At 46.9% G+C, this 16,647-nt stretch overlaps 1 protein-coding gene across 9 annotated transcripts in view; it reads right to left on the reverse strand.

The window, feature by feature from the left end:
• Positions 1 to 666: 666 nt before the first annotated feature.
• Positions 667 to 16,647, reverse strand: part of RERE (arginine-glutamic acid dipeptide repeats) — a 396,982-nt gene continuing 381,001 nt past the window's right edge. For 6 of the 9 annotated variants that reach the window (XM_034753081.1, XM_034753087.1, XM_034753080.1 and 3 more), the window contains 4 exons: positions 14,412 to 15,135; positions 6,118 to 6,264; positions 5,488 to 5,668; positions 667 to 3,750 (listed from right to left, as the gene is read on the reverse strand). In XM_034753081.1, the coding sequence (XP_034608972.1) occupies positions 3,717 to 3,750; positions 5,488 to 5,668; positions 6,118 to 6,264; positions 14,412 to 15,135 (1,086 nt within the window). In that variant the 3' untranslated portion in view covers positions 667 to 3,716. Of the gene's footprint in view, positions 4,552 to 5,487; positions 5,669 to 6,117; positions 6,265 to 14,411; positions 15,136 to 16,647 lie in introns of all 9 variants that reach the window. The other 3 variants (XM_034753088.1, XM_034753085.1, XM_034753086.1) reach the window with 2 other exon arrangements.

A 16,647-nucleotide genomic window follows, 5' to 3' on the forward strand; every position in this document is an offset into this window, starting at 1 on the left:
ATTATGGACAGGGCCAGACTGTGTTTGATCATGTTAACAAGCAGTGCCCAGGCCTAGGCAGAGCACATGTTTTCAAACACGCTTGGCCCATGAGTTAAACAAGAAAGAGGTGATAGAGCGCAACCTCCCCCACTCTGCAAACAGCAGCATATGTCCTCTCCCGGGTTTGGGAGCACCGCGCTCCCCTTCAACTCCCACTCTTCTTTGGCTCATGCTTCAATCTACTTTAACTACTGGTTGGTCCCCACCCACATCAGTGGCAAAGTCAGACTCCATTACAGGTACAAGAACCCCTTTTAGCCACAACTGCATTTAACACATCCCTAAATGTACGTGATTTTCAATTTGACTGCTTATAGCCTAAGTGAAGGGTGCACAACGTATGCAAGGATCTCCCTGGGGCATTAAGCTAGACCCAAGTAGACAAAAAGCAATTATGCACATTGGAATTCAGTTCAGGCACAAACACAGGGTAGCATAACACTACGTATGAAGGCTAGACACTAGGGTTAGCTAACAACAGACAAGCAGGGTTGAGAAACAAGGGAAGAGAGAGATCTGCTTTTGCCTGTAAATGTGCAGTTGTTAGAAGAGGCAAGACTTTCATGCTCTTGCCCCCTTCCACTCATCTCAAGTAACAGACACACTCCACTTGCAGACAAAACCTGGCTGCTGTAGTGTAGCTTGGTTTTATTTATGTCCACAAATATTTCAAAAAAATTACAAAATACTCAAATGGAGAGAACACAGAAGTCACGATTTCTGGGTTTCTACTCTGTTTACACTGTGTTATCCCATGGCAAACTACTCATATATACATTAAGCTTCAAGATATATATAAATGTAGCAGTCAGAATGTACACTCTGCTTTAACGGTGCAGTGAAACAAGCTCAACCATGACGACATAGAACAAGAGACGTTTCAGAAACACTAAAGCAAAATAAAAAAAATCTTCAAAACAGAGGAAAAAAATGGGAGAGATTTCTGAAAGGAAACCAAAAGGTCTGGGTTATAACAACAGGGCATCGAACACCAAGATGGTTTCAAAAGCCATTGCAAATAAAGCTGTAGTTAATCATTGGATTGAGATGGAAGAATCTCAGGGCTTCTTTGTGCCACGATGTCAGAAACATAAAAGATTCTACTGAGCTGCAAAAAAAAGATCAAGGGAAAGCTTTTTGAATAGGGATTGCAAAGCACTACTTTGTTCTTTGGAAAAATGGAAGGAGAGAGAAAGGACAACATGAAGGAACCAACATCTTTCTACAAAAAAAAAAAAACCAACACACCAAAAAAACCTGAAATAGGGAGGCAGCCTCTTGTGCGATAGGTGGTGGTGTCATGCCTGCCCTTCCCTCTAGACGGTGAAAAAAAATTGAATTTTGATGGAAATTTACTTAAATAAAGCCTTCGGTACATTGATGTTTTTTCTTTGTTGGCCAGGGAAATATTATGAGCACCTCTGCCATGACCCTTGCTGGATAGGTGTTAATGCTGTTTCACCCGACAACCATAGACAGAGACTGGAAGTAATGTACAAATATTATCATTCCTGGTTCTAGGGTGAATCTCTTGGTATCCAAGCCGGAGAACTCCCAGGTGTCAAACACTGGAGTCTTGGCAGACAGGAGTTCACAGAGTTCTGATGGGACTGACTCACTCTAAGGAACTGAAATGGCATTAAAAGGAAAATTGGAATGAAAAAAGAGATGAGATGGAACTGAAACAAGCCTTCCTCCCCTGGACACACACGCTACACTAAGCCTGGAATTCCCTGATGCAGGTTTTAATTAATAAATCGGTGCCATTACCTACCTGTCAGTGCGGCCAAGAGTAGCAATATGGTAATGTTGGTTTCTGCCCTGTGTGGTGGTGAAGCACCATTCATGCCATGCCTTCCACAAGGCTGAATGATTAACTACAAGTTTATCTAACATGGCTCAATACAGTCCTATGACATGACCACCACATATAACAGTCTACCACAGCAGAGCTACAGCCCTCAAGAGTTAAAAGAGAGAATGGAAGAGGTTATGTACCAGTAGAAAACATGGCCAGCAGATGCAGATGTTCTCTGGATCCGCCACCTTCTGCCTTATCAAAAACATGGCTAATGCAACAACAAAAAGATGGTTTTTTGGGGGGGGGGGTGCATACGCAAGAAAGATGTGCATCTTGGCTTAGGCAGCGAGCAAAGCTATCTACAAAAATATATGCCTATTCTACTGTGTGCGCCCTCTCTCCTTTGCCATATCAGCCATGGAGACACATGGGCAAAGTTCTTCTTCCAGCCAATCTGGGCCATTCAGCATGAACCTGTTGTGTTGGGAGTCAGCAATACTCTGACTAATACCTCTGGCTAATCTCACAGCAGCAGGTTCCTTGATACACAAACCCTTTAAGACAGGTTAGGAAAAAAAAACCAAAAACAAGCAGCCTTCAGTAAGAGACAGGTTAAATTTAGATTATTGGTGTTTGTGAAAGAACTTTAAAAACAACTCTGTAGTCCAATTGTCTAGTCTCTCCTTAGAAATATGTAAAACAAAAGCCAGAGAAAGTGGGCCCCGTCCAAAAATTCTGCCCACATAAACCTGACTTTAATAGTTTGAGCTACACATCATATTTAAAGGAAGATATTATTTAGAATTTTTGCTACTACTTGCTAAAATTTAAAGAGATAGCTTAACACAAATTTAGCGAGACAATTGTTTTTAAAAGACAATAGAAGGAGGCAGATTACAGCCAAATTTAACAATAACCTCTATGTTAGAGACAGAAAGGGCAAGCCAGTTCCAACGGACATCTGTACTGCTGAGAAGCAGAACTCAACAAAAGTCATCTGCAGAATGGAAAGATATAATGATAATGGGGAAAAAAAAAACAGAACAGAAACAGTCATTTGTAACATTATCCCTGCAACTGCCTTTAATTGCTACCAAAAAAAATTTCAAGCATTTGCCCATTTGAAATTATTGACACCCATCATTTCCCTTTAATTAAAGGGATAATTATATATATTTATTTTTATTAAAAATCAACTCTGTATTCTGTCACTACCAGGATTTGTGATGTTACTGAAAATCAAGATTGTTATGTTTGTGGAGTTTTGTTATTTTTTCTCCCCAACCACCCAAAACATTATTTACAGACTTAAAAAGCCATGCTGAAGAACTGAGCTCTCTTTAAAAGTATGAAGATTTCCTACAATGTATTAAAATAAAAGTAATTTTTTTATTATTATAGCACTTGGATTCAGAGCTTGTTATGCCACCTACTTGCAATCCTTATTTTTTTCTGCTTTTAATATATATATATATATAGATGCATTGAGTGTCTCTTCACGCACAGTGACTGTCGTGTTGTGAACCTGATTCTAGCACCTACCCAAAATCAATCAAACAAAAACAACCCCCCCAAGATTGCAGGGTAGTTCTCTGAGAATTCCAAACAGTCCTGTATTTTCAATAGGCTTCTGAATAGGTGGTCATGCAGGGAAGCCCACACCAGTCTTGAGAAATCTTCTCTACAAATGAACACTATTTATGCCAGTAAGTCTTTAGCTGTTGGTAGGGGAGGTGGGTGTTTTCTTTAGATTTAAATATATAAAGAAATCTTTATAAGATATTCTTTTGCAGCTCTTATTGTATGTAAAAAATGTTCCATTCCTTCCCAAGGACTGGGGTTTCCATAGCCGGCATTACAAATAAATAATTTATTACAACTGTTTGTCACCTTCTTTCTTCAGTCGACTGAAAGAGAAAGAAAATGTGTTTTAGCGGACAAAGGGCATGTGGCTTGGTGCCTCAGCAATACGTTGCCTTTTGATACTAGCCTCACTGCAAACTGGGGGGGGAGGGGAGGGGGCATCACAGTGCCACGAAAGGGACATGGGTGGGGGCAGGAGGTCTGATTTCTCAAAGTGAATGGGGAACCAGCATGGTAACAAGCAGTGAAGAACACAGTCGGTCACGGGAGATGATGCGCTTTGTTTGTCGGGGTGTTCTGTACACTAGCGACATTACCACTGAGACAGCAGGTGCCAGCAAGCAGTGCAGCTGAACTGGTGCTGATCATGCTTTGCCCATCCACACTTGCAGCTAAACCATGTTCAGCATCAGGTCAGCTGCCAGTACTGTCACCTGATGTGACAACAGGTCATTTTCCAGAGCACAGACAAGGTTTGAGACGCCAAAGCAAAAGGGGCACGAGGGCTAGCACATGCCAGGCTGCTGCTGAGCCATCCTCGCTATGAAGCAACACAAACAGTGGACCTTGCTGGATGCCGTAGGCGGCGATTCCCTTTCTGCAGATTGCCAGCCGCCATTGCAAAACAGAAACCAGAGGTGTTCCAGTGAAGGCAAATGGGGGAAAACCATCGCAATACAATAATTTTGGGAGAGGAGGAACTTGCATGACCGGTCGAGATCTGCTCAGCCATTCGTCCAGCGTCTGTATTAGTTATGCTTTCATCAACCGTTGCCCATCAATAATTTGTTCAGATTTACTTGCTGGTGAATTCCTCTCTTATTTCTGTTCATAAGGTTTTTTTTCTTCAAGGGGAGGAAGTGGGGAAATAGCAATCATAATGAATGTCACTAAAAGCAAAGCTAATTCTGCAGAGCATGACACAGCTAGCTTATTCCTTACGCCAATTATTCTGGTCTAGTTTCCAAAGGCTGTCCCATTCTCCTGTGACGAAGTGGGAATGTTCTTAATGTTTTCGTTGAATACGGTGTGTGCATGCCTCAGTTTCCCCTATGTATTACTCAAGCATCTAGGTGGTGTGATCATTGCAGAGATTCCCAGAGGGCAGGTGTGACTGCTGACTGGCTGACAGGCCATAGAAAATGGCCGACACTCTGTGTCCTGGCAAATGATGGCCAGGCCCCCTTCTCCGGGGGGGGGGTGTGTGTGTGTGGGGGGGAACCCAGGGCTCTGAGCTCTGGATCCCCCCCCCAAGCTGGATTCTGCTGACTGTTCCTGATTTCTGTGCTAACAAGATCTGTTCTACACTGTGTTCTCATTGACTAATAAACTCTTCTCTTTTATACGCTGGCTGAGAGTCACTGCTGACTGTGAAGTGGGGTGCATGGCCCTTTTGGGGTGTGTAAGGCTCCCCGGGTGTCCATTCCAGGTGGACTCACCGCGGGATGCTTACGGTATGAACAGGGTGCTGAATACTCTGAGGCCAGACCCAGGAAGCGCTGAAGCGAGAAGGCTTCTTGCCCTGGTGAGAGTGTGCCCTGAGGGGGGAGAGACTGCACCACAGTCCTCCCTGACTTCATTCAGAGCACCGAGACTGTGACGCCGTGACACTTCCACACCAAATTAGCTTTTTCTGAAGCTTTATCTCCAAGCATGTTAAGGTCACACTGACCACATGTATGGGCTGCGGGCTGCAGGCTGCAGGGAGGGGACCCCTCAGGCGGAAAAATTCAGGGAAATAGTAACAGAGCTTCTAGCTGCGTCTCCATTGCATCTCTCACCTGTAATAATCTTCCTGACTTGGTAGATGTCCACCGTGCATGTGGGGATGCCCGTGCAACCACTGCTGCTCCATAGCCAGTCTTTGCAGCTCTGCTGACTGGGCATGCATGGCCTGCAGTTGATGGGCTGCTGACATTGGAGGTGGGATAGCACCAGGCAGATCTCGTGGGTAGGGGGTACCTGCAAGAGACATCACATTTATGTCCTTTACAATCATTAACTGGTTCTCGTTGCCCTGCAAGGTATGTAAAGCAAAGCATTATCTCCCCACATTCCCATTTCATAGATGGGGAACCAGATGCGCTGAGTGGTTAAGCAACTTGCCCAAGGTTATACAGCAAATCAGTGGCAGAACTGGGAATTAGAATACTGATTTCCAGTCTGCCCACTGTTCATGGCTTCCCTAAAGCTGCTACTAGGATTCAGTTCCAGTGACTGTATTAGCAATGAAACAGGAGGTCTCTAAAGAGTTGTAACATAAAAACGTTCAGTTTAAAAAGCAATGATGAGAGCAAAAGCGTAAGAATTAAAGCTCCCAATTCCCTCCACTGCACATTTAGACCCAGAGGAAAGTGTTCACAGCTCGGAGCAAAGCGCTGCCTAGAGGAAGGTCAGTGAAATGTTCTCACCGAAGACCGGGTGTCGGAGCATTTCATGCTCGTGTGGTGGCTGCCCTAGCAGTGGGTTGGGGATGGTACCAGGCGGGTAGGGAAAACGTGCCAAGTGGGGTCCAGCTGCCAAGGGATCCACCAGCGGGTGAACAGGTCCTGCTGAACCTAGAAAAGAAGATAAAAAGGAAGGTAACCAACTGCTTGGGAAGCCTCACCGTTTGGGGAACAAAAGCCATGTTACCACTTGAGCTTGTGCAGTATCTGGCTTAATTGGTGTGTAATTATCTGGAGCTTAGCTCCATCTGACTTGAAGCCCACTTCTCTATCTTCAAGTGTTTGAAGTGACATCTGCTTGCCAAACAGTCTTAATTGTTAAAGCAACAACTCATGGCTTTCCATTTCAATAAGGAAAAAGAAATCTACCAAGTGACGGGAAAAATCAAATAGCAAAACCACTTACGCATTCATTGTTAGCAGCCTCCTTCTTCCCCACTACACACACACTGAGACAGAATCTCATGCTAATACCGTTAAACCAAGATTCTAAGGCAAAATTTGTCTTTTCAGAAGTTTATGAGAAAACGCTGGCTGTAAATATCTTCTTGCCTTCCACTAGCACATAAGTACAAGTCAAAGGATCACTGACAATCCTCAGGTCAAAAGGGCTTGACAACTGAGCACCCTCAGAATACTACTCTGGACAGACAGGAAGCTCTCAAACCCTCTATTCCCCAAATCAGACAGTGTCAGCTCCAGGGAGCTGCCAGCCTTGTACAAAAGGGAAACAACCACCCACCTCCTTATTTGTCCTCACTTGTAGGCAATTCCTCTAATGTCACTTTACTAAGAGGATGAAAACATGACACTGATGAAACCATGACAATATTTACCCACCAGTGCATGGCAAATCCCCTGCATTTAATCCGCTAGAAATTTGCATGGAGATTGCATATTAGCAGAAAGCAGTCTCCCATGGTCATTTCAATCCCAATACTCCTCCTGTTTCTAAGCGCACACATGCAGACACACACACCCCCACACCCTCTGTAAGAATAGTGCAATATGAGTAACTGATGTCAGTGCTGCCCATCATTCAGACTGACTCCCTACTTTCCCTTCCTTCCTTGAGCTGCTAAGATCTTAATTCTGAAATAGTGCACACCCTGGGGCATAGTGCTTCAGCGACTTCATTTCAGTAGCTCACTCAACAGCATAACTGCCCTTTGTGGGTCGCACCAGAGTTTTCTAGCTTGATTTAGTGGAGTGCCCATGCACTTGAGGAAGCTAATAAGTCTGTAAAGGCTGGTGAACACTCCAGGCCGGGCCTTGCGGGTACACCACAAACGTGTGCGTCCTGGAACAAACACTTGTAGAGTGTCCATGCTGGCTGGCCTTAGCAAATGCGTTAGCTACCTCGAGTTAATAAGCAATCAATTAATTGAAGATAAAAACCGTGTGTAGACATGCTCTGTGTCAGACACTTATTTCTTCTCCTTTAAAAGTTAACATACTTCAACACTCAAGTGTCTGTAGTCATAAAGTCAATTCAAATTAACCCTATTCTTCATTTGCAAAACTTCAGTCCAAACTATGTCAATCCTGCCCCATTACAATCCATAAGACTTGATAGTTGGTGCAGTCCATCCTCTGACCTCCAGAGCAGCGCACATAGCATGCGGAACACAGTGCAAGTTCCACCTAGTAGTGCCTTTAGGTACTGCATCAACACAACCAATTCCCAGATACATTACTACCAAAATACAACTGCGTATCATTTGCCTTCTTTGATGCACACACTGGCTCTTTCTGCAATAGCTCTCAAATTCCCTTCCTAACCCAGGAAACAGAGACACCATCTATTTTTAATTCACATGCTCCAAGACTCATTATGCTATATTTGCTTGCACAAGTACATCTGCAGTACGTTTGTCCCGGGAACTGTACACCACGTACTTGAATCGCTTTCACTTCTGACCTTGCTGCTGAATTATTTGGCGCCTTATTTAACCTTTCTCCACCAGTTTGCTATCAGAAAATGTGGAAATCTTCCTTTGGTTGCCCATGTTCCAAATCCCCGATGTAGTGACATCACTCATAGCTACTCAGCCAAATGAGTGACTTTCCAGTCTCTTTGTCTTGACACCTAACAAGATACCAAGTTATTTCACCAATCATTTCTGGGGATCTAAAAACAACATTTTAGAACTAAGCACATTCTAATGAAGAAGGTCCCCAAGCTTATATGTAGGAACTTTCTGATAAGCGTGAAGGAAAGTCTATTCCAGTTGCACAAGGCCCAAATGTTCGAGCTCTAGCAGTGCAGAAAGGCCGAAGAGGTAAAATCTCCTTCCCACATCCTTTTCACTGCAGCTACTACTATATACTGAGGTCACACCTCAGCACAGACTGCCAGTTTCTCTGAACGGTGCAAAGGTTTTGCATTATACTCACTAGACACTACGATTACACCAAAATTGGGTGTAAACTCTGTGTTGGTAAGGGGACGTAAATTGCACACCAAGAGGGCAGAAGGGTGGGGTTGTAGCAACCAACAGGAGATGTCAGATTAAGAGAGCTGAAGTAGGGAGGTCTGCTTTATGTAGTCAGCACTATGGTGTTGCCAGGTGTTGACACAGTCAAGACAAATAGATAAATGGGAGATAAAGGGAGCAGAGAATCACCACAGATGTCAACAAGAGGGCCAGAGGGTATGTCTACCCTGCAAATCAGGTGTAATTGTAGCACAAGTAGACATACCAGCCTAGCTTTAATCAAGCTAGCATGGGTAACAACAGCAGTGTAGGTGTGATGGCATGGACTTCAGTGTGGACCGACAACCCGAGTATGTACTCAGGGTCCCTGGTGAGCTTGTACCGAGGGAGCTAGCCTGTACTACCACGCCCTCATTACTGTCATTACCCGCACTAGCTAGATTAAAGCTACAATTACACCTTAGTTAGCGATGCAGACCTACCCAGAGCCTTGACACCCTCCCTCCACGGGAATGAGGGAAGATATGCACCAGAAATCTGCCAAGGTAATAAGTGTACAACTTCCCCTCTTCCCCCAGTGTATTCTGGGGTGTTTTTTTTCTTTTTCGCTCCTTCCTCTGAAGCATCAGGAATGGCCATGGCTGTAGATTGGACACTGGAAGAGAAGGGCCAGAGCTTTGAGGAGGAACTGAGAATTCTCTCAAGTGCTTGGCTGGCTGGTTCTTGCTCACAGACTCTGGGTCTAACTGGTCATCATATGTGGGGTGAGAAAGGAGTTTTCCCCCCAGGTCAGACTGACAGTGACCTTCCTCTGCAGCGTGTGGTTGTGGGATTTTTCATAAACCCAGCAGTTATATAAAAACATCGACTAAACTTACCCATTTACATCTCCTCACATCTCACAGCCCGACCACAACCCTTGCTGATTTTGAAAGGCCTCCTATTTAACAACACCATTTTGGATTTGGATGCTTAATTGGCACTATTATCTTCCACTTCCGATCGCCTTAATCTCTGATCACTGCACATCAATATGCTGCTTATTTGGCAGGACACATGCTAACTTACTGCTTATCACTGGTGTTATCTCCTTATCCTCATTTCCCAAACATCCTCCTCCCCAGACAGCCTGCGGTTTGCTATCATCACTCTATTGGCAATTACCCTTTGATCCATCGGAAGGTGATTTATGCGCTCACTTCGGTTTCTCCCAAATTTGCTGTCGCTTTATTTTATCTCCACCCTAAGTTTGGAAAATAGACCGACATCCATGGCAATGTCCTTCACATCAGAGAAAGCTGTCACTTTACATGAAAAAAGGGATGCAGACTTGTCCCGTTTGTCTCACCTGAACGTCTCATGGGCAACGGCTTGAACCACCACCAGACAGAAAGCAGGTGCACGCCCCACACCCACCCACACTTTTATCATGCAATATTTTAGTAACCAATTGTTTTAAATTCACTCTGGCTCAACAACTCCAACCCTCCGATTTTCCAGCCTGAGACAGCTAGAGAGCTCATTGATGTCTAGGTGCTAGTATTCAGTGTGTAGCGCTCTCAATGGTGTGTGTACCAGGGTATGAACTACTAACCTGGGTACAAAGGCATACAGGGAGCAGGAGTTTTAACCACTGTGTCATATGACAAGTGCCTGCATTCAGTCTACACTAGTGCTGCCACTGCTGGTTGGGCTGCACCAGTTCTACACCAACAGAGGGAGAATTTTGGACAAAGCCTTAGTGCATGAAGAGTTACTGGCTGCTGAAAGCTTGCCCTGTGCTCAGTGACGAACTGATCCAATCCTAGTACAGGGAAGGGTTAAATATGTGGGTGTAAAATACCAAGGTTATTACAAGGGAGGCCTGTGCCATTTATACAGAGATGAAATGCCTAAAATAAAAAAAGAATCCTATTATTTAAACAAGGTTGTGTCCCAGCTGCACTGTGTTGTGGTTTCCCTTTGCCTGCGTGGACAAGAAAAAGCAGGTGTCTATGAGATCAAACACAATTATAACTATTTCTATCCACAGGGTGTAGAGATAACAATGTTATTCAGGGTGGGGCCACACCCGTGTGTCACAACCTTGTATAGACCTGGATACGGTTGTCACGCAGACACAGCTGGAGATTATGCTGTGCATAGTTCCTGAGTCATGGGATACGACCCCATGAGTTGGGCAGAAGGCTCTTGGATCTGGTACTATTAAATATTTTCATTAATGAATTGGATAAAGGAGTAAAGAGTATGCGTATAAAATATGCAGATGACACTAAAATGGGAGGGGTTGCAAGCATGTTGGAGGACTGGATTAAAATACAGAACAACCTTGACAAATAGGAGAATTGGTCTGAAATCAACAAGATGAAATTCCATAAAGATAAATGCAGAGTACTACGCATAGGAAGGAAACAAATCAAACGCATAACTACAAAACAAGGAATAACTGGATAGGTGGTAGGTAGCACTGCTGAAAAGAATCCGGTGGGTATAGTGCAGGGGTCGGCAACCTTTCAGAAGTGGTGTGCCGAGTCTTCATTTATTCACTTTAATTTAAGGTTTCGCGTGCCAGTAATACATTTTAACGTTTTTAGAAGGGCTCTCTCTGTAAGTCTATATTATATAACTAAACTATACTTTGTATGTAAAGTAAACAAGGTGTTCAAAATGTTTAAGAAGCTTCATTTAAAATTAAATTAAAATGCTGATCTTACGCTGTCAGTCTGCTCAGCTCACTGCCAGCCTGGGGGTCTGTTCACCTAGGCCGGCAGCAGGCTGAGCGGGGCCTGCAGCCGGAATGCTGGCTGGCAAGGGGCCAGCAGCCGGGACCCCAGATTGGGAGGGGGGCGGTCCAGGGGTCAGGACAGAGGGCTGGGGGCGTGGGAGGGTGCAGGACAGAGGGCTGGGTCTGTGTGGGGGTCAGGGAAGAGGGCAGTGGGGATGTGGGGGGGTTCAGAGCAGAAGGTTGTGTGTGAGTGGTGGTGCAAGTGGGGGGTTCAGGGGTCAGGGCAGAAGGCTGGGGTCTGTGGGGGTGCAGGGCAGAAGGCTGGGTATGTGGGGGGGGTTCAGGGTGGGGGGGGGGGGGTGCCCGGCTCGTGGGGGTGCTCCCAGCCCCCTGCCCAGAGCGGCTCATGGCAGGGGGCTGGAAGGGATATGCCCTGTTCCACCCCCTGCCCCAAGGCCCCATCCCTACCTCTTCTCTGCCTCCTCCATGGAGCAGTGAGCACGCTGCCACTCATCCACCTCCCCCTCCCACTTGCAAGGGCCATCAGCTGATCGGCGGCAGGGAGCGGGAGGAGGAGGAGGAGGGGCAGGAAAGCAGCACGCTGGGGGAAGAAGCGGGGGAGGGGGGAAGCTTGGCTACTGCAGGACCAAACTTCTGCCTCCTGCACCCGCAGGGGGGAGTGGTGGGCGAGGGGGCTGAGTGGGGCTGGGACGGCGGCAGGCAGCAACGTGCCACTCAAAATCAGCTTGCGTGTCGTGTTTGGCACGCGTGCCGTAGGTTGCTGACCCCTGGTATAGTGCATCACAAATTGAATGAGTGTCAACAATGTGATCCAGTTGCAAAAAGGCTAATACCATTCTGAGGTGTACGAACAGGCATTTGTATGTAAGACACGACAAGTAATTGTCCCACTCTAGTCAGCACTAGCGAGGCCTCAGCTGGAGTACCTGTGTCTAATTCTGGATGCCACAATTTAGTAAAGATGTGGACAAATTGGACAGTTCAGAGGAAAGCAACAAGAATGATAAAAGACTTAGAAAACCTGACCTCTGAGGTAAGGTTTAAAAAATGGCCATGTATAGTCTTGAGAAAAGAATCATAGAAGATTAGAGTTGGAAGAGACCTCAGGAGGTCATCTAGTCCAGTAGGTCTCAAACTTTTTTTTTACTGGCGATCCCTTTTTCACACCAAGCCTATGAGTGCGACCTCCCCAATACATTAAACACACTTTTTAATATATTTAACACCATTATAAATGCTGGAGGCAAGCGGGTTTGGGGTGGAGGTTGACAGCTCATGATCCCCCATGTAATAACCTCATGACCCCCTGAGGGGCCCTGACCCCCAGTTTGAGAACCCCTGATCTAGTCCAACCCCCTGCTCAAAGCAGGACCAACCCCAACTAAATCATCCCAGCCAGGGCTTTGTCAAGCCAGGCCTTAAAAACCTCTAAGGATGGAGATTCCACCACCTCCTTAGGTAACCCATTCCAGTGCTTCACCACCCTCCTAGTGAAATAGTTTTTGTCTACACTGCAAAGTTTTTGTGCAACAAGTTATACCACTTTTATTAAAGCGCTGGAATTAAACTGCTGTTGCATGTGCACACTGTGCTCCTTGGGATGGCGGAGCGCATCCACATTAGCAGCTCTTGCAACGGCAAAGAGAGCAGTGCATTGTGGTAGCTATCCCACTGTGCAACTGGCTGCAGGGTGCTTTGGGAAGGGTTTGCAATGCCTCATGGAGGAGGCACAGTGTCACATGATGCAGGTTTCCCAATCCCATTGTTCCACGGACATCCTACTACATTGCCAGCTGCTTTTCAACTGAAAGGGGGGGTGGAGAGTGTGTGTGACAGGTGTGTGTGTGTGTATGGGAAAGGTGGAAGAGAGACTGTGTTTTGGGGGACAGAGAGTGTGTCAGCATGCTGTCTTGTAAGTTCAGACAGCTGCAGGAAGCAACCAGTCCTGAGGCAGGGGAGAGGAAAACCCCACATCAGCCCCCACCTCCCTCCCCAGCAATCTCTCTCTCTCACACACACCCCTCCCTTGTGTTCAACAGCACGAGCATTCCGCAATAATGGTTTGCTGTGTGTCCTGGAACAGATCAGCACAGCCCACAATGGCTGTCAGAAACGGAGCTTTGAAAGGGGAGGGGCGCATGCCTTCAGGACAGCCAGTTCAAAACAATGAACAGAGCGGCCACTTGAGGGATTATGGGACACTTTCAGAGGCCAATTACAGCCTTGAAAGCAATTGATGTGTTTATACTGGCAATGTAGTGCAGGAGCATTGTGGAGATGGTTTTTTTTGCAATGCTGCAACTGAGGAGTTTCTGCACACTAAGTGGGTTGGTAGTGTGTACACCTCGGGAGTTACACTGCAGAAAGCTGCTTTACTGCGTAGTAAACTGCCCGTGTAGACAAGGCCTAATATCCAACCTAGACCTCCCCCACTGCAACTTGAGACCATTGCTTCTTGTTCTGTCATCTGTCACCAATGAGAACAGCCGAGCTCCATCCTCTTTGGAACCCCCCTTCAGGTAGTTGAAGGCTGCTATCAAATCCCCCCTCACTCTTCTTTTCTACAGACTAAATAAGCCCAGTTCCCTCAGCCTCTCCTCATAAGTCATGTGCCCCAGCCCCTGAATCATTTTCGTTTCCCTCCGCTGGACTCTCTCCAGTTTGTGCACATCTTTTCTGTGGTAGGGGAAGACTGAGAGGCAACCTGACAGTCTTCCAGTATGTTAAGGAATATGATAAAGAGGATTGGGGCCAGTTGTTTCCCCATGTCCACTGAAGGTAGGATAAGAAGTAATGGGCTTCATCTGCAGAAAAGAAGATTTAGGTTTGATATTAGGAAAACTAACTTTAAAACTCTGTAATGGGCTTCTAAGGCAGGTTGGGGAATCCACATCATTGGAGGTTTTTAAGAACACCTGTCAGGGATGGTCTAGGTTTAGTAGTGCAGGGGGCTGGGTTGGGCTGGACTGGACGACCTCTCAAGGTTCCTTCCAGCTCTACGTTTCTACGATCTTACAAGAGCAGCCGAGGTCAGCATCCCTGAGGAAAAGCTCTGGCTCGCTCCCTTGGCTCACCTTGATGTAGCGGGTCCTGCTGATGGAGGTGTAGATGCGAATGTATATGTGAATGTTGGTGATGGTGAGGCGTCACGTTGAACATCTGGAGCCGTGCCAGCGGGTCATTGGTGAGCGACGCCATCCGCTCGGCGTGTATTCTTTCTGCGGCCAGTCTGTCGGGGTAGCTCATTTCAGGCCGTAACTGGGGGCCTGCCAGCGCAAGCCTCTCCCTTTCAAGGGGGTTCAAACCCGGGTGGAAGGAAGCAAACGGATGGGGTCCAGCTGTTGGGGGTATAGTCAGTGCGCCGTGCCTGGCAAAATGCTCCATGGGATTGGTAGCCGGGTGCAGTGCATCGAGTTCGGGTGGTTTCACCTCAAAGCCTGGTTTCATCCTCTCTCGCAACTCCCTTTCCCTGATCTCGCGCTCCCGGATCTCGCGCTCCCGGAGCTCCCGTTCCCGGATGGTGGGGTCCACATTATAGAGGCCAGGCATGTGGTAGGCCAGGAGAGGATCGGTGGGGTTCAGGGGAACAAAGAATGGGTGGTTGCGGTTTGTTGGTGACATCACGTGAGGACGGGCGTACTCGCTGAGAGTCCGTAACGCAGGCGTGTCTGGACCTATGTAAGGTGGAACGGCGGCGATGGTTGTGGGTGGAGGTTCAAATGAAGGTCTCATGTGAGTTGGTCCAGTGAGCTGGGGCTCCCCAAGGCGACCTTCATGGGAGGAGCTGGACACTTTCTGCTGCAGAGAATGGGGGGAGAGAAGGGGAGAGATTTTATTCCAAACAAACAAACTCAGCTGAAAAAATTGCAGGCACATTCCCCCTTTCGCTGCAGCTCAGTACAGGGATAATCCTACACCCCCGCCCATGACACCCAGACTATGTCTAGTGCAGGGTGTTCTCTTGTGATGTGGGGAAGAACCTGATTCTCCCCTCCCCTGCAGGCCACCGAGCTCGGCACCTCAAAGCTCTAACAGCTGCAGCACTTGCACCTCCCCAAGCTGGGGGAATAGCTGCTGGGAATGTGTAGCCACGGACCCACAGCTTTCTCCCAAAAGCCTTCCCCCACGTGTGCTAGGATTGAGCAAGCCCCTGGAGAGCAAGAGTGCACAGCATGCGGGGGGGCGGGGAGGGAGGGAAGAACCCCTCATCTCCTGCACAGGGTCTCAGCATCCTGCCCCTACTGCCTGTGCAGAGGCAACAACAGTTTTGGGAGGGCAGAGGAGGGATTCACCCCAGTGTAATTATCCAAGGAAACCTGCCTCCAAACACAGCTCTTGGGTTAAAATCAAGTTTAGTATCAGCTTCAAAGTCAGACATATCTCCTATTAGCGGGGCGGGCGGGGGGGGGCGGGGCGGGCGGGGGAAACGGGAGACGGACGACGACGACTGACTACATTCTGCCCTTCCAGGTGCAGGGACTGGATGGCAGTAGGCATCTTCCACTGCTAACTACTACAACTCTCCCTTAGAAAGGTGCACAAGCCTGGTAAAAAACCAGACTATAGTGTAGTTTTTTTTCCAATTAAAACAAGGCAGTATCGCTGCATTATGACCGGTCTCCCTGCCCTCGATTATCTCTGCCCACACCACGGGGCTTTGTTTTTTAACTCCAAGTAAATTTAAAAAACAAAAAACAAACAAAAAACAAAACAAAACTCAGAAATTAGTGTAAAAGTTTGAATTATACACAGTTGGTGTTTCCTGAGAAAAATTAGGTATTCTTAAGTCAAACACATGTCAAAGGTACTAACTTCAAGGGAATTAACTTCAAAGGTACACTGCCTTCACCCTACCCCTTTCAGGGAGCTCCCCTAAACGGTACATCAGGCAACAGGCAAGGGATATGCTATGTACGCTCAGGCGTTCTGTGCCTGCAGCACAAAAGCAACCAACAGAATTCACTAACAGCTAATCGGTATTTACTGTTCCTTAGGACTTAGGTATCACTTTTCATCTTGAAAGTGTTTTATAGATAGTGGGCCCCCCCGACTGCCTTGGCTTCTCTCAGTACAATAGGGGCTGCAGACCCATCAGGAGAAGATGTGCAGTACAGTAAGCTGCCTACAACCCCCTGTTCCACTATGGGGGGGAGCTCTGAAGCACTTGGGTGGGGCCAGTGCAGAAAGGGACAGGTACAAGCCAGCTATATGCGCCAATGGCATGCTCACAACCCAAAACATTTGCTTGCACCCACCCTCCAATGTCCCATGCTTCGCATGCACCCGACTGCCCCCTCCACGCCATGCTTG

This window comes from Trachemys scripta, chromosome 19 (assembly GCF_013100865.1).
Source record: "Trachemys scripta elegans isolate TJP31775 chromosome 19, CAS_Tse_1.0, whole genome shotgun sequence".
NCBI classification, from domain to species: domain Eukaryota; kingdom Metazoa; phylum Chordata; order Testudines; family Emydidae; genus Trachemys; species Trachemys scripta.